Consider the following 19,052-nt stretch of genomic DNA (forward strand, 5'->3'; position numbering starts at 1 on the left):
GTTTTCAATTTCCCATGCATTAGTGTATATTTTTGTCCGCAAATTGACGAAGTTCGCGGGAAAAATTATAGACAAATGTATGGGAAATTAAAAACGTAACTGAACGCTTTCTAGCCCAGCTACATCCTTCCAACTCGGCGAATAAAAACTTTTGCATAGTATCTTAACTTTACAATTCATGAGTTGTTCAGAATTATATTCAATTTTTCTAAAAGATATTTGCCGTCAGATTCCCATACAAACACTGTAATTTCTACCAGCTTTGCCTACTCGTCAAGATGGCGTCGAAAACCGCGATAAGGCCTTTTTCATTTTCTTTAGAGCTGTTTTGTAAGGTGATATTGACTCACAGATGTTTTTCTTTCAATCCATCAGTAGGGTGCTTGTTGGTAAAGTAGAGAATGAATGGCCGTATTATCATAGAAATCATAGAAATGTAAGGCAATCTCCATCTAAATAGGCGCAGCTAATTATCAGAAGTTTAGTCAAAGTATAGTCCAGTTATATTCAGGTTCAACTCTAACTACATAGTTATCTTTCCAAAAAAAGGTGTTCCTCTTTGAAAAAAATGAATAGGTAATGAACACATTTCACAAAAGTAAAAACGTCAAAATTAGAAGTTAACTAAGAATTGCCAGATGTTTTTGTAGAAAATGCACTAAACTGTGTCAGTCTTTTCAGTTTGATCAACTAAGTTATATTCTTTTCGCTAAAAGGAAAGAAAAAATTATTTAGCTGGCCGTATAAAGTTTTAAAATCGAAAACTTTGACAACGCTACGAGTAAAAATTCATGCAGTAAAACGTCGATGACGAACAATACCGACAAACACAACAACGGATCGACAGGCCATCATTCAGGAAATGAAGACGACTCTACTCCTGGAACTATTGTCATCATAAACTGTGTTCTGAATGCTCCACTGATGCTCATATCCATTCTGGGCAACGCTTTGATCTTGGCCGCCATTATCAGAACACCTTCCATTCGCTCAACTTCCATGATTATACTCTGTAGTCTCGCTGTTTCAGACCTTCTTGTTGGTCTCATTGCACAACCGATTTATATTACTCATCAAATTACGGAAGACGGTTTCGTTTATGATGTTTGGAGGATGATTGGGGCTTCTTTATGTGGAGTTTCTCTATTGACAATAACAGCCATCACGGTGGATAGATTTATGGCTCTTCACTATCACATGAGATATGCTACTTTAGTGACTAAATCCCGCGTTAAATATACTTTGGTAATTATATGGTCGATAAGCTTCCACGTATCAGGTTTTGACTTTTGGAATAGGCATGTATATAGTTCTCTTCTGAGCAGCATTATTATTATTTGTGTTATAATTTCCACATTTTCGTACATCAGAATTTATCTCATTGTTCGTCGGCATCAGATACAAATGGACGCTCAACAACAGGCAGTGCAAAGTTCCAATGTTGAATATAACTTAAACATGGTGCGATTGAAGAGAAGTGCAATGAACACTTTCGTGTTCTACATAGCTTTGATTTTATGTTATTTTCCTTCGTATGTTATATTAACCCTCCATTTCATGTCTGAGAAGAAATGGCAAACAGAATGGTACTTTGCTCTCACTGCAGTATTCATAAACTCGTCCATCAATCCATTTTTGTATTGCTGGCGTCTTCGCGAGCTTCGAACGGCAGTTGTAAAGACAGCAAGGCAGATGTTATGTAAACAAAAAGAACAAAACTAGAAACTTTCTTTTTTCTGAACGAGAAGTAATTTAAACAGGATACTGAGAGAGGTAATCTTCGTATTTTTTCTCGGTTGTCAGTTAGTTTTACAGCTCATGTGATAAGTTATAAATAAACAAGAACTGTAAAAAAAAAACAGGAACTAAACAAGATTTTCAGGACCTCGGGATGTTCGATCGAACTTCATTGAAATTTTTCTTGGTGTGTTGGAAGAGTAACTACAGTTTAAAGCGGGGTCATTCCTAAAGAAGCACACGTAGAAGATAACTTGTCTTTTTTTTCTAGTTCGTCTGCGATAAATTTTAAATAAAAAGTAAATAAAAAAACAGTTTACGTAGTATTTTCAGCCTCATTCGCAAGCGATCTATACCCTTAAATAAGTTGTCGAAAATTGGAAGCTAACCTAGAAATTCTATTCTTACATATCAATGGCACCTTTAAATTACGTTCGGCTCAAACAGAAAATAATATTCAAACAAAGGTTGATCTTCGAGCTTTGCCATTTTCACCTGTTCTTTCGCAGATAAGAAAAAAAAGCCCTGAATTAATAAAGTGATAAGTCATCTCCGTATATAAACCAGAAAACAAAAACGAGACAAGTCCTTCGGCTGCGGCGTTGAAAAGTTCAGCAACTCATTTGCAGAAACTCGTGTCAATGTGTAAGGGCCTGTTTACATGATTCCGGAATGACTTTCATTCCGGAACGAGTTCATTCCATCCCCATATATTTCTTTGTATCTGTTTAGGGGGATGATGATACCGAGACGAAAGTCAAGTCATTCCGGAATGAGTTTTTTCCGGTTTTTATTCCGGAATGAGATTTTCGTTCTGGAATGAAATATCATGTAAACACAGAACGAATTTCGTTCCGAGATGAAATCGCATTTCATGAAACCGCATACGGAGGCCACAGTTTGAATTTAGAGCGAAAAAACGTGATAACATTTACTGTTTAGCCCAAAGAAGCAGCTCTGTGGTCAAATTTCAAATACGGTCATAAATGGGCAAAAAAACATGTTTGCGCGAAACATGCGCCATCTTGTTTTGATCTTGCGCGAAACATGCGCAAGTTTGTTTTGATCTCGCGCGAAAACCGCGCACGTGAAAATGCCTTTGGTTGAACGGGTCGACTCTGTCATGTGAATGCAGAACGAACTTCATTCCGGAACGAATTTCGTTCCGGAATGAAACTCATTCCGGAATCATGTAAACAGGCCCTAAGTCTACATACATTTTTTATGACATTTATTGCTGTGAGAATTTGATGACGTCTTAACCTTTTATACCCCGATGTCAACATACAAATTCTTATGACTGGTCTCCATACATTTCCTATAGTAATAGCTGAGAGAATGTACCACACACTTTCCTTGGAAATCATTTCCTTTATTACTTAAACCTCCATAGTTGTCGGGCACCTCCAGATGGTTTGGATAAACGACTAATTCACGTTTAAATATTTCCTCACAAAAGGAAATAAAAGATCTCTTCGAGATACCGACTATTTTGCATGGAGTATGAGTAGGGGAAATGATAATATTGAAAGCGATTTGCCATGCATTAAATCAACAGGTTAAAATCGATCTTAAGTTTGACTGCTACTTTGCTTCAAAAGAAAGGTTATCAGTTGATTGATTTTCCTGATTATCAGCTGGCTGGGAATTCCCCTTGTCAAATTCCTACTTCGGAAAATAAAAAGGTCTAAATAAACTTGCCTGTTGTCTCCTTGAATCTGTCGCGAAGCCACGATTGCGCGATGTATTTTTCGATGAAATATATTACATGCGACACAGTCTATGTACTTCCACCGAATAAAGACATCGCCATTAATAAAACAAGTCACATTCTAAATTAACAGTGCAACCTACAAGTCAACAACCAGCTATTTACAAAACTCAAAACACTAATTACGGAGCTCAAAAGAAACCGAATCGAAAACACATTGAATACTCACGTCTACACTTACTTCGGTACACTATAGGTGATTTTCACTGTCACGCCGCGAAAAAATAAATCCAAAACTATTGAGTAAAAAAAAATCAAGAATTTTACAGGTTGTAGAAAACTACTATATAAACTCCTTGTCCAAGTCTCAGGTCTGTGCGTTATTCCGTACTCGGGTTATCCGTCAAAATGTTTCACGCAAATTTAGAGAGCACAGTACGGAAACGCCATGTTGGAGTTCAACCGCTTGGAGGCAACCATCAAGAAATAGCTTCCCATAGATAACAAACTATTACATAGAGAAAACAGAACAAAACCAACAAAAGGTAAGTCAACTTTATTTATCTCGCTTTCAACACAGAACACTACGGGAACGCAAGTGTTGACGCATTCCTATTGAACGACATTTTCATCACCCACAGCGAAAAGTACTCCCTTGAAAAATTAAAACAGTCCCTTGAGAGTTTACGAAAAACGGTAAGAGAGTGAATTCACTGCTCACTTGTCTTACTATTTTACTTTAACAAGCAAATTAGTCGAAAAAAAAAAAGGAAAAACCGCCTGCAAACATACTAAAGTTAAATTTTATGCATATATTATTGACCCAATATAATCAGCATAAACTTTAATTTTAGTTTGTTTGCAGCTGTTTGCCCTTCTCTGAGTCGACACGTAGATGTTCTTTTTTTCTTCATTCCATCAGCAAGGTGCTTGTTGGTGAAGCAGTAAGCGACCGTATTATCACTGAAAGTAACACAAGTTCCATCTTAAAAAAGTGCATTGGTAAATTAACACAACTTTAATCAAATGTTCCTCGAGTTGAATTTTGGACCAATTCTAATTACATGCCAATCTCGCCACAAAGTGGTGTCGGTTTTTCGAAAAAATGAAAAGGTAATGAACACATTTCACGAAAAACGTCAAAATAACGAGCGAGTTAACTAAGAATCACCAGATGTTTTAGAAAATGCACTAAACTGTGTCGTTTTATGTTAGCGTCTCCACTGTTCGATCACCTTTGTTATATACTTTTTGCTTGAACGAAAACGAGAATAATTTCGTCATTTTTAATAGTAAAGTGTAAAACAAACACTTTCACAACACTAAATAGTTGACGATGAACAACACCGACAAAGACAACAACGGATCGGCAGACCATCATTCAGCAAATGAAGACAACTCTGCTCCTACAAGCATTATCATCATAAACTGTGTTCTTAATGCTCCACTGATGCTCATATCCATCCTGGGCAACGCTTTGGTAATGGCCATCATAATAAGAACTCCTTCCATTCGCTCAACTTCAATGATTATGCTCTGCAGTCTTGCTGTTTCAGACCTTCTTGTTGGATTAATTGCACAACCGCTTTATATTGCTGACCAACTCAATGACGACCGTTCCGTGAACCATGTTTGGATGATGATTGGGGCTTCTTTATGTTTGACTTCTTTGCTAACAATAACAGCCATCACGGTGGATCGATTTTTCTCATCGTTGAAAAACAGGGACAGTGTCCAAATATACAAAAACGATTATACGGGCCAAAATCGAACAAGTATTTTGGGAGAAAAGTGCATTTTATGTGCAGAACTGCACGCAACGAAGAAACTGGCGAATTTGACACAATTTTCCATGTGGCTTGACGAGAGCTCATTTAAGCCAACCGTGTTGAAGAATTATTTGAAGAAATTTCGTCAAATTCGTCCAACTTGCAAACTTATGTCAATAACCTTTACTGATCCACTGCTGACGATTTTACGAATTTGACGAAATTTCGTCAAATTTGTCAAACCGCAAACTAATGTCAATAACCTGAACTGATGCATTGCTAAGAGGTTTGACGAATTTGACGAAATTTTGTCAGGTTCCTGGAACCGCAAACTAATGTCAATAACTCAACTGATGCACTGCTGACAGATTTGAAGAATTTAGCAAACTTATGACGAACTTGATGAAATTTCGTTAAATTTGTCAAACAAGAAGCTCATTGTGAAGAAATTATTCAACATGACACGAGCGTGGGACAAAGAAAAAATCTGAGTCCCCGACGGGAATCGAACCCATGGCCTCCCAGATACCGGTTGGGCGCTCTAACCAACTGAGCTACGAGAGACTCGTTGTGAGCTGGGCCATTTACTAGGTTGATATGTGACACGCGTCCTGCGTACTGCTAGGATCAGCAATGTCGAATTCATCAAGTTTGTAGTAAATAATAAAGATGGTAAATTTTAAGCTCGGTAATAAATAATGAAGATGAAGTGTTCAACATGACACGAGCGTGGGACAAAGAAAAAATTTCTGAGTCCCCGACGGCAATCGAACCCATGGCCACTCAAGAAAATCAAGCATGTTCGCAGCCAGCTCCAGGCCATACTTATGAAAACACAATATATCAGCCAGGTCACTGTCCCTTAGAGGAAGAGAAAAAAAGATAACAGAAATACCACGTGTACACAAACTAAAGATGAAGTTTATGCCGGTCTAATGTCTCAGAACAAACTTCAGTTTAAGTTTTTTCACCGGTGTATTTTATCCTCTGAGAGATAATATTTTCTCGTAGATTTTTTGCCCAATCTATAAGGTAGGTGTTTGTTGCTTAATTAAAGCAGTGAATGACTGACTGTATTATCATTGACTGATTAATGTGTAAGGAAATTTTTATCCAAACAGAAGCAGTAAATTGCCAGAAAATTAATCAAATCCCCCCCGACCTATATTTGAGACTAGTTTAAATTACATGCCAATCTTGCAGTAAGACACTACCTCTCTGGAACCTCTATTTTCATTCGCCCGGTGTAAACACTACCTCTATTGTTATCCAGGCCTAGGGGCATTGTTGTCACCTGTTATCTATTATTTTAAGAACCAATGAATTAACTCGTTTCGAGAGGTAGTGGGCAACCCCAATCTTGCCAAAAACCGGTGTCCCTATTTCGGAAACATGTACAGGTAATGAACATATTTCACGAAAAATGTCAAAATAAAAAGTAAACAAAGAGTCACCGGATGTTTTATAAAATGCATGCACAAAACTTTGTTGTTTTGTGTAGGCGTATCCACTGTTCTATCAGGATCAGCTTTGTATATAATTTTTTCGCTGGAATGCAAAGGAGAATAATTTCGTCATTTTTAGGCGTACAAACAAGCAGTTTGTAGTGTATTGAGCCAGCGGCTAGGAGCATGCGCACTTATGCGCATTCTGAACCATGTGCTTTCGAATAAAACCAAATACATGACAGTGGCGACGAGGATTAAGTCGTAAGAAAACGTCGAAATATGACTGCTATCGGGAAGATAGAGAGTTTTGATGAGACACAAGAGGAATGGGAAACTTATGCGGAACGTGTAGAACAGTTTTTCTTAGCAAACAACATCGATGAGGACCGCCAAGTGCCAACCTTGTTAAGCTTGATCGGGAGCAAAACATACACATTGTTGAGGGACCTTCTTTCACCGGATAAACCAGCCACGAAGAGCTTCCAAGAGATCGTCACAACCCTTCAGCAACACTTAAGTCCTAAACCATTGGAAATAGCAGAACGCTTTCGTTTTTACAAACGAAATCAGCGAGAAGGAGAAACCGTTTTGGCCTACGTAGCAGAACTGAAGAAACTAGCGACTCACTGCAACTTTGGCGCAAACCTTAACGAAGCTTTACGGGATAAGTTGGTCTGTGGCCTTCAAAATATGCAGATACAGAGGAGGTTGCTTTCAGAAGCAAAACTGAAATATTCCAAGGCTTTGGAGATAGCCGTAGCGATGGAAACTGCCGTTCGTGATGCTTCGGAATTGCACAGTGAGCTGCACGCAGAACCTCGAGTTGACAAAATCTCAGATAACAGCAAGCCACCGCCACCGCCACCGCCGCCGCCGCCGCCGAACCCCACGCCTAAAGTTTGCTATCGATGCGGAGGAGACTCACACGCATCACATTATTGCAGATTCAAGGACCAGACATGTTATTATTGTGGAAAGGTGGGCCATATTTCCAGAGTTTGTAACTCGAGACGACAAGGTAAGCCAAAGCAACCACCCAAAACACCACTAAACACTCAAGTCCATACTGTTCAGTACAGTGAAAGTGATGAATTTGAAGATGTGTTAGGAAGCATGAAGATACACAATGTGAGCAAACCGAGCAGTAATGTAATCTGGGTAGATCTGAAAGTAGAAGGGAAACCGTTGAAAATGGAACTGGACACAGGCTCGGCTGTGTCGATCATTCCACATGATTTGTACATGGAAAAATTTAACGACAAACCTTTGCATAAAACTGAACTAATGTTGAAAACCTACACAGGGGAAAACATTGTTCCACTGGGAGTCCTTAAGGCAAATGTTGAGTACAAAGATCAGCAACCCTTACTTTTGGATCTGTATGTGGTTAAGAATAAGGGCCCTGTGTTGATGGGAAGGGATTGGCTCTACAAGATACGCCTGGATTGGTATGCTATTAAATCACTAAAAGCTTCACAAGCCCCACCAATTGCTAAAGAGCGTCTGCAGACCATGCTAGACAAATACTCTGATGTTTTTGAAGATAAACTTGGAACATTTAAATCAGCTAAGGCAAAGCTAACCCTCAAAGAAGATAGCCAAGCTCATTTCTGCAAAGCTCGTGCCGTGCCTTACGCCTTGAGGCCCAAGGTTGAAGAAGAACTGAGAAGACTTCAGAATGAAGGTATTCTCACAAAAGTTGAGTGGAGCGATTGGGCCACGCCCATTGTACCTGTCCCAAAGAAAGATGGGTCTGTCAGAATTTGTGGTGATTACAAAGGCACAGTAAACCCAGAACTACAAGCTGAGCAGTATCCTTTACCCCGCATTGAAGATATCTTTGCAAAGCTTAGTGGTGGGCAGAAATTCTCAAAGATTGACCTTCGTCAGGCATACCACCAACTAGAGATGGAAGAAGATTCCAAGAAATACCTCACCATCAACACACACATGGGTCTGTTCCAGTACAACAGACTGGTGTTTGGCATCACATCAGCACCTGCTATCTGGCAGCGCACCATTGATCAAGTGTTGGAAGGAACATCTGGCACAAGCTGTATCCTTGATGATATGATCATTACTGGCAAGGATGATGAAGAACACCTGGCTAACTTAGAAGAAGTTCTGCGACGGCTTCAGCTTCATGGGTTGAGAGCGAACAAGGCAAAATGTGAGTTCTTCAAAGAGAAGATAACCTATTGTGGACATGACATCGACAAAGATGGCCTACACAAGTCAGCAGAGAAAGTTGAAGCAGTATTGAGTGCACCACGTCCAAACGATGTAGCTGAAGTGAGATCTTTTCTCGGGCTAATCAATTACTACCACAGGTTCTTGCCTAACCTATCGACAGTAGTACATCCCCTGACTCAACTTTTGGAGAAGAATCATCAGTGGAAATGGACAGAACAGTGCGAGATAGCATTCCACAAAGTGAAAGAAATGATCACTTCAGAGCAAGTTTTAACACATTATGATCCCAGCCTACCACTAAGGCTTGCTTGTGATGCATCCCCTGTCGGTATTGGAGCGGTGTTGTCCCACGTGATGAAGGACGGTACCGAGCGACCCATAGCTTTTGCTTCAAGGACACTCACCAAAACTGAGCAAAAGTATGCACAGATTGACAAAGAAGCCTTGTCAATAATCTGGGGGGTAAAGAAGTTCCATATGTATTTGTTTGGCCGCTCTTTCACATTGTACACAGATCATCAGCCCTTAACGTCAATCTTTCATCCGCGGAAAAGCATCCCTGTGGTCACTGCAGCTCGACTGCAACGTTATGCCTTGTTCCTGGCGGGCTATGATTACACCATTGAATACAAGAACACTAAAGTTCACAGTAATGCCGATGCTCTTTCCCGCCTACCACTCGAAAATGAATCCAGGGATGAGGAAGTTGTTGATCCAGTGGGTGTATTTAATTTGATGCAGTTTGATCCACTGCCAGTCACAGTGGATAACGTTAGGCGAGAAACACAGCGAGATCCTGTTTTGGCTCAAGTGTATGAGATGACCAGTAAAGGTTGGCCACACAACCCTGATCCTGCACTCAACCCCTATTTTGTTCGCAAAGATGAGATCACATTACAATCAGGCTGTCTGATGTGGGGGATAAGAGTCGTAGTACCTCCAAAGTTGCGCCCTCAAGTTCTCGAGGAACTTCATCAGGGACATATGGGGGTCGTGAAGATGAAGGCCCTAGCCCGAAGTTACATCTGGTGGCCTGGAATCGACAAGGAAATTGAACTGACTGTTAAGTCCTGCTCAGGTTGCCAACTAACACAGAGAGAGCCCAGTACAGTACCGGTACACCCATGGGAGTGGCCTTCGTCCCCCTGGCAACGAATTCACATTGATTTTGCAGGTCCGTTCCTCAACAGCATGTTCTTGGTGGTAGTGGATGCACATTCAAGATGGCAAGAGATAGAGAGAATGACTAGTACAACCTCAGAGAAGACCATTGAAGTCCTTCAGAAGTTATTTGCCAGATATGGAATACCAGCCCAGTTGGTAAGCGATAACGGGTCGCAATTTACATCAGAAGAGTTTCAGCAATTCCTTAAGAGAAACGGAATCAAACACATCACTTCAGCACCTTACCACCCTGCCACCAACGGGCTGGCGGAACGAGGTGTGGGGAGCTTCAAAAGTGCGATGAAGAGCGAAACTGAAGTGAAATCCTTGAACCTTAAGTTGGCAAGATTTTTGCTGGCTTATCGGAACACTCCCCACTCAACCACTGGAGAGCCACCATCCCAATTGTTCTTAGGAAGGAGATTACGCACTCGACTGGACCTGTTAAAACCAGATCTCAGCGTCCAGATAAACAACCGTCAGATAGACCAGTCTGTCGCCAAGGGTGGTTCTGTAACGCGGTATTTTTCCATTGGCCAGAGAGTAATAGCACGAAATTACAATGGAAAATCGAAGTGGGTGCCAGGTATTGTGCGTGCACAACTAGGACCCCTGTCTTATGAAGTGGAGATTGGGCCTAACTTAGTTTGGCGTCGACACACAGACCAAATCAAAGATTCCAATGTTCCTGTTGCAGACAACCATACACCAGTTATCCAGCCGTTGCTTTTCCCGCCCCCAGTAGAGCACCATGGTGACCAAGTAGCTGAGCCTCTTGAGCAGACAGAAACCATCCCACGGGAGACAGGTTTTCAGCCATCCAATCCAGCGGCTAAACCTTCAGTTAGCAGCCCGCGGAGCCAGATTGAACATGTTCCTGCTAGAAGATACCCTACCAGGGAGAGGAAGCCCCCAGCCCGACTGGACCTTTGAACATTGAACTGCCCATTTCTAGGGCTTTGACTTTATTTGTAGAATAGCATGTTGTGTTGGACTTTTTTTTTTCTCCCGGAAACTTTTGGGGTACGAGACTGGCTTAAGGGGGAGGAGTTGTAGTGTATTGAGCCAGCGGCTAGGAGCATGCGCACTTATGCGCATTCTGTACCATGTGCTTTCGAATAAAACCAAATACATGACACAGTTTGACGACGGTAAGTGCTCCGATTCATGTTAAAGCTGAAGATGAACAATACAAACAAATACAATAACGGATCGGTAGACCAGCATTCGGACAATGAACACAATTCTACTCCTGGAACTATTGTCATCATAAACTGTATTCTTAATGCTCCACTGATGCTCATATCCATTCTGGGTAACGCTTTGGTATTGGCCGCCATAATAAGAACTCCTTCCATTCGCTCAACTTCAATGATTATGCTCTGCAGTCTCGCTGTTTCGGACCTTCTTGTTGGATTTCTTGTTCAACCGATTTACATTGCTCTTCGACTTACAGAAGACCGTTTTATATACCATGTTTGGAGGATGATTGGGGCTTCTTTATGTGGAGTTTCTCTTTTGACAATAACAGCCATCACGGTGGATAGATTTCTGGCTCTTCACTATCACATGAGATATGCTTCTTTAGTGTCTAAATCCCGCGTTAAATATACTTTGGTAATTATATGGTCGATAAGCTTCCTCGTATCAGGTTTTGACTTTTGGAATAGGCATGTATATAGTTCTCTTCTGAGCAGTACTATTATTATTTGTGTTATAATTTCCACATTTTCGTACATCAGAATTTATCGTATTGTTCGTCGGCATCAGATACAAATGGACGCTCAACAACAGGCAGTGCAAAGTTCCAATGTTGAATATTACTTAAACATGGTGCGATTGAAAAAAAGTGCAATGAACACTTTCGTGTTCTACATGGCTTTGATTTTATGTTATTTTCCTTCGTATGTTATATTAACCCTCCATTTCATCTCTGAGAAGAAATGGCAAACAGAATGGTACTTTGCTCTCACTGCAGTATTCATGAACTCGTCCATCAATCCATTTTTGTATTGCTGGCGTCTTCGCGAGCTTCGAACGGCAGTTGTAAAGACAGCAAGGCAGAATTTATGTAAACAAACAGAAGAAAACTAGATACTATCTTTCTGAACGAAAAGATTTATAAACAGAATACTGCGAGAGAGTAATCGTCTTTTTCCTCAGTTGTCAGTCAGTTTTATTGCTCGTGTTGGAGAAGTTATAAATAAACAAAGAACAAAACAACTATGCAGAGCATCGCGATTTTAGACCAAGGTACAATGAAATTTCCTCGGTGTTTTGGAGGATAAACAGCAGCTAAATAGGGCAACCCTAAGGAAACTTATGTTATTTTACGTAGAAGATAAAATGTGTTTTTTCCCTACATTTTTCGTTTTATAGTTTATCTGATATAAATTTTAAATAAAACCCAAACAAAAAATAGCCTCTATGATTGCGTTCACAGCAACTGAGCCATGTATACCGGCCCTTACATATCAAGGGCCCCTTTAAAATGTTTTCCGCTCAACTGAGAAAAAAATAATTCATGGTAAATTTGCGAGCTTTGCCATTTTCACCTGTTCTGTAGCAGAGCGGGGAAAAAAACGGAATCAATAAAGAAATAAGTCATCTCTGTATATAAACTAGAAAACAAAAACGAGATATGTCCTTCCGCTACGGAGTTTAAAAGTTCAGCTACTCATTTGTAGAAACTCGTGTCACCATTTTAGTCTACTTACGTTTCGTATGGCATTAATTGCTGCGAAAATTTGGAATTAATGTCTAAACCCTTTATACAGCCCCGATGTAAACATACAAATTCTCATTAGTGGTCTCCATACATTTCCCATAGTACTAGTTTAGAAAATTTGATTATACATTTGTCCTACACGCTTTTAAATCATTTTCTTTATTTCTTAAACACCCAAAGTTGTCGAGCACCTGAACATGGATTGAAAAAACGACTAATTCACGTTTTAATATTTTCTCACAAAAAGGAAAAGTAGAGACAAACCGCCTGCAAACATACTAAAGTTGCCATTTTTGCAAATGTGCTTAAAGCATGGACCCAATATAATAATCAGCATAATTTAATTTTAGTTTGTTTGCAGCTGTTTGCCCTTCTCTGAAGTGATATTGACACGTACGTAGATGTTCTTTTTCTCCAATCCATCAGCAGGGCGCTTGTTGGTGAAGCAGTAAACGACGGTATTATCACTGAAAGTAAGAGAATTTCCATCATTGGTAAATTAACACAACTTGAATTTGGACCAATTTTAATAACTTGTCAACCTCGCCACGAAGTGGTGTCGCTTTTTCGGAAAAATGATTAGGTAATGAACACATTTTTAAATGTGTTCATTACCTAAAAGAAAAAGAACGTCAAAATAAGGAGTTAACTAAGAATCACCAGATGTTTCAGAAAATGCACTAAACTGTTCTGTTTTGTGTTAGCGTCTTCACTATTCGATCAACTTTGTTAAATTCGTTTTGCTTGCAGGAAAACGAGAATAATTTCGTCAACAATTTCACAACACTAAGTGTTCATATTCAGTTAAAAGTTGATAATGAACAATACCGTCAAACACAACAACGGATCTGGAGACCATCATTCAGACAATGAAGGCAACTCTTCTCATGAAACTATTATCATCATAAACTGCGTTCTTAATGCTCCACTGATGCTCATATCCATTCTGGGCAACGCTTTGGTATTGGCCGCCATAATAAGAACTCCTTCCATTCGCTCAACTTCAATGATTATGCTCTGCAGTCTCGCTGTTTCGGACCTTCTTGTTGGATTTCTTGTTCAACCGATTTACATTGCTCTTCGACTTACGGAAGACCGTTTCATATACCATGTTTGGAGGATGATTGGGGCTTCTTTATGTGGAGTTTCTCTTTTGACAATAACAGCCATCACCGTGGATAGATTAATGGCTCTTCACTATCACATGAGATATGCTACTTTAGTTACTAAATCCCGCGTTAAATATACTTTGGTAATTATATGGTCGATAAGCTTCCTCGTATCAGGTTTTGACTTTTGGAATAGGCATGTATATAGTTCTCTTCTGAGCAGTATTATTATTATTTGTGTTATAATTTCCACATTTTCGTACATCAGAATTTATCGTATTGTTCGTCGGCATCAGATACAAATGGACGCTCAACAACAGGCAGTGCAAAGTTCCAATGTTGAATATTACTTAAACATGGTGCGATTGAAAAAAAGTGCAATGAACACTTTCGTGTTCTACATAGCTTTGATTTTATGTTATTTTCCTTCGTATGTTATATTAACCCTCCATTTCATCTCTGAGAAGAAATGGCAAACAGAATGGTACTTTGCTCTCACTGCAGTATTCATGAACTCGTCCATCAATCCATTTTTGTATTGCTGGCGTCTTCGCGAGCTTCGAACGGCAGTTGTAAAGACAGCAAGGCAGAATTTATGTAAACAAACAGAAGAAAACTAGATACTATCTTTCTGAACGAAAAGATTTATAAACAGAATACTGCGAGAGAGTAATCGTCTTTTTCCTCAGTTGTCAGTCAGTTTTATTGCTCGTGTTGGAGAAGTTATAAATAAACAAAGATCAAAACAACTATGCAGAACATCGCGATTTTAGACCAAGGTACAATGAAATTTCCTCGGTGTTTTGGAGGATAAACAGCAGCTAAATAGGGCAACCCTAAGGAAACTTACGTTATTTTACGTAGAAGATAAAATGTGTTTTTTCCCTACATTTTTCGTTTTATAGTTTATCTGATATAAATTTTAAATTAAACCCAAACAAAAAATAGCCTCTATGATTGCGTTCACAGCAACTGAGCCATGAATACCGGCCCTTACATATCAAGGGCCCCTTTAAAATGTTTTCCGCTCAAAGATAAAAATAATTCATGGTTAATTTGCGAGCTTTGCCATTTACACCTGTTCTGTAGCAGAGCGGGGAAAAAACGGAATCAATAAAGAAATAAGTCATCTCTGTATATAAACTAGAAAACAAAAACGAAGATACGTCCTCCGCTACGGAGTTTAAAAGTACAGCTACAAAAACTCGTGTCAACAGTTAAGTCTACGTACGTTTCTTATTGCATTTACTGCTGCGAGAATTCCATGATGTCTTAACCCTTCATAACCCGATGTCAACATACAAATTCTCCTTAGTGGTTTCCATACATTTCCTATAGTACAAGTTTAGAAAATTTGACTATACGTTTGTCCTACACGCTTTCATATCATTTTTCTTTATTTCTCAAACATCCATAGTTGCCGAGCACCTGAACATAGATTGGAAAAACGACTAATTCACGTTTCAATATTTTCTCACAAAAGAAAAAAAAAGAGACAAACCGCCTGCAGACATACTCAACTTGAAATTTATGCCTATATTGTTGACCCAGTAGTCAGCATAAACTTTAATTTTTGTTTCTGAGCTGATATTGACACGTAGATGTTTTTTTCTTCAATCCATCAAAAGGGTGCTTGTTAGTGAAACACTAAACGACGGTATTATCACCGAAAAGTTAGAGAAGTTCCATCTAAAAAGCGCATTGGTGAATTAACACAACTTGAATTAAACTCCTCTCGAGTTGTATGTTGGACCAATTTAAATAACATGTCAATCTCGCCACAAAGTGGGGTCGCTTTTTTGGAAAAATGAATAGCTAATGAACACATTAAAAAAAACTCAAACTAAGGAGTTAACTAAGAATCACAAGATGTTTTGGATAATGCACTTAACTGTGTTGTTTGGTGTAAGCGTCTCCACTGTTCGATCACCTTTGTTATATTCTTTTTCTGGAAAAAAAGGACTGAGAATGATTTGGTAATTTTAAGTTAAAAATGAAAACAAAACCAAACAGCTTCACGACACTAAATGTTCACATTCAGGTAAAAGTTGATAAAGAACAATACCGGTAAACAAAACAACGGATCGGCAGACCATCATTTAAACAATCAAGACAACTCTACTCCTGGAACTGTTATCATCATCATAAACAGTGTTCTAAATGCTCCACTGATGCCCATATCCATTCTGGGCAACGCTTTGGTATTGGCCGCCATAATAAGAACTCTTTCCATTCGCTCAACTTCAACGATTATCCTATGCAGTCTCGCTTTTTCAGATCTCTTTGTTGAATTCCTTGCTCAACCGATTTATATTGCTGAAGAATTTACGAAAGATCGTTTCATATACCATATTGTATACAAGGTTTGGAGGTTCATTGGGGCTTCTTTATGTGGAGTTTCTCTTTTGACAATAACAGCCATCACTGTGGATCGATTTCTGGCTCTTCGCTATCACATGAGATATGCTACATTGATGACTAAATACCGTGTTAAATATATTTTGGTAGTTATATGGTCGATCAGCTTCCTTGTATCCGGAGGTTTTATATAGTTTGCATTTGGGCGTTATTATTGTTATTTGTCTTATAATTTCCACATTTTCTTACATCAGAATTTATGTCATTGTTCGTGGGCATCAGTTACAAATTCACGCTCAAAAACAGGCGGTGTAAATGTCCAATGCAGAAAATTGAAAAGAGGTGCAATAAGTACTTTCATGTTCTACATAGCTTTAAATATATGTTACTTGCCAATATATGTTATATATTATATTTGGCTTGTCCCCTTAATGTCCGTATTAACGGGTTTCCACTGAATTAGTCTTATGTTTTCACCAATAAATCTTCCTTTTATAAACCCGGTTTTGCCGCTGTTAACTAATTTTATAATGACTTTTTGAGACGGTTTGCAATGTCAAAGTCGTTATTTTATAGTCACAGTTTAGTATCGTTACTGGACGCCAGTTTTTAATAAGATTTGGTTCTGTGTCTTTGAGTTTGCTTGCAGCCGTCTTTTTACCACGTCTGAGCTAATATTGACTCGTACATGGATATTCTTTTTTCCACTCAGCCATCAGCAAGATGCTTCATGAACAAGAGTAAGAATGTTTTATCATTGAACGATGTAAGGTTTTATTCATCTAAAAAAATCGCAATAAATTCAAGAAGTTTTATCAAACGCCCTTCGACTTATATTTACATTGTAAGACCATGCAATTATTAATGTCAATCAAGCCAGTAACCGGTGTCACGTTTTCGCACAAAAGATAAATACGTAATAAAAAAATCACCAAAAATACAAGCAAGGAAAGTAAATTAAGAATAACAGTCTGTTTTAAAAAATGTACTGAACTGAGTTAACATCTTCTCTATTATTAAATCAGGTTTTAGGTTGTATCCTTTTCGCTAGAATGAAAAGGAACATAAGTTAGTTTAATTTTTTGTTGCAAAACTACAACGGATTTGGCAACGCTAAGAGTTGAGATTCAACATTGATGATGAGCAATACCGACAAACACAACAACGGATCGGCAGACCATCATTCATACAATGAAGACAACTCTACTCTTGAAACTATTGTCATCATAAACTGTGTTCTTAATGTTCCACTGATGCTCATATCCATTCTAGGCAACGCTTTGGTGTTGGCCGTCATAATAAGAACTCCTTCCATTCGCTCAGCTTCAATGATTATGCTCTGCAGTCTCGCTGTTTCAGACCTTCTTGTTGGTCTCATTACTCAACCGATTTATATTAATTTATTATCAATGTTTGGATGATGGTAGGGGTGTGCCTTGTTGAAGTTTCTCTCTTGACAAAAACAGCCATCACTGTGGGTCGATTTCTGGCTCTTCACTATCACATGAGATATGCTACTTTAGTGACTGAATCCCGCATTAAATACACTTTGTTAATTATATGGTTAATAAGCTTCCTTGTATCAGGTTTTTATTTCGTAAATTCGAGAATAGAACACTTATTAATAACCGTTGTTATTTTTATTTGTCTTACGATGTCCACATTTTCATACATCAGAATTTATCTCATTGTTCGTCGGCATCAGTTGCAAATGCTCGCTCAACAACAGGCAGTGCAAAGTCCCAATACTGAAGATATCTCAGTGGGATTGAAAAGAAGTGCAATGAACACTTTCGTGTTCTACATAGCTTTGATTTTATGTTACTTTCCGATGTATGTTATGTTGACTCGCCAAGGAATCTATAAGAAGATCTGGAAAACAATGGCGGACCTTTGCTACCACCTTAGTGTTTTGTAACTCTTCTATTAATCCATTTTTGTATTGCTCGCGTCCTCGCGAGCTTCGAACGGCAGTTGTAAAGATAGCAAGGCAGATGTCATGTAAACAAACAGAAGAAAACTAGACATCTTCTATCTGAATCAACAGAAATGTAAAAGGACATAGCGAGATCAACAGCAAAGTTCGTCTTTTTCGCCATTGGCAGTTAGTTTTATAGCACATGCTTAATGTTAGGCATTAATTTGTAGAGAAATAGAAATAAAAAAGAAGTAAAGGACATTTGTAAGTGCTCTGTAATTTATCTTGTTGTTTCGCGTGACGTGGGGCATCCCAAAAGAAATTCACTTCAAAGGTTTTTACATGTGCTTTTAAGATATCATTCTTTTATTATTTCGTCTGTAAAAATATAAAAGTAAAAACGAAATAAAACACTGTTATCACTGTGCTACTCTATCACACTATGAAAATCAATGATGCGCTGGAACCAGGAGTATCCCCGCGAGTGTTTACGGGTGTAAGGACACGGCACGCGGGTGTTTGTGGGTGTAAGGACACGACGCGCTAGTGTTTATGGGAGTGTGGAAATGGCAAATGATTTGGTATTCAGGCAATGTTTATGGGAAACTAATGTCATCATAAAATGTGTACATCTACAAACCTGTATCAGTAATCTAATGTTTTCAACAATAAATCTTCCTTTTCTAACTGAACCTAGTTTCGTCGCTGTCAGCTAATTTTGGAACGACGATTTAAGACTGGATGGTTTGCAATGTCCAACACGCCATTTTGTGTAGTCACAATTTAGTACGGTTACTGGGCGTCAGTTTTTAATAAGATTTAATTCTGTGTCTTTCAGTTTGCTTGCAGCTGCCTTTTTACCGCGTCTGAGCTAATATTGACTCCTATACATGGATGTTCTTTTTTGTCCTGTCGGC

The 19,052-nt window shown here is 38.9% G+C and overlaps 3 protein-coding genes across 3 annotated transcripts; all 3 read left to right on the plus strand.

The window, feature by feature from the left end:
• The first annotated feature begins 807 nt into the window (after positions 1-807).
• On the plus strand, positions 808-1,732 carry LOC144629803 (histamine H2 receptor-like). Its single transcript, XM_078488012.1, has one exon. It carries the CDS (start codon positions 808-810, stop codon positions 1,720-1,722), a length of 915 nt encoding a protein of 304 aa, XP_078344138.1. The 3' UTR covers positions 1,723-1,732.
• A 9,472-nt stretch (positions 1,733-11,204) lies between these two features.
• On the plus strand, positions 11,205-12,116 carry LOC144630159 (histamine H2 receptor-like). Its single transcript, XM_078488452.1, has one exon. It carries the CDS (start codon positions 11,205-11,207, stop codon positions 12,114-12,116), a length of 912 nt encoding a protein of 303 aa, XP_078344578.1.
• A 1,451-nt stretch (positions 12,117-13,567) lies between these two features.
• On the plus strand, positions 13,568-14,479 carry LOC144629909 (histamine H2 receptor-like). Its single transcript, XM_078488155.1, has one exon. The coding sequence runs from the start codon at positions 13,568-13,570 to the stop codon at positions 14,477-14,479; it is 912 nt and encodes a 303-aa protein (XP_078344281.1).
• Positions 14,480-19,052: the final 4,573 nt, after the last annotated feature.

The sequence above is a fragment of the Oculina patagonica genome, chromosome 11 (assembly GCF_052425735.1).
Source record: "Oculina patagonica isolate OP01 chromosome 11, crgOcupat, whole genome shotgun sequence".
In the NCBI taxonomy this organism is placed as follows: Eukaryota; Metazoa; Cnidaria; class Anthozoa; order Scleractinia; family Oculinidae; genus Oculina; species Oculina patagonica.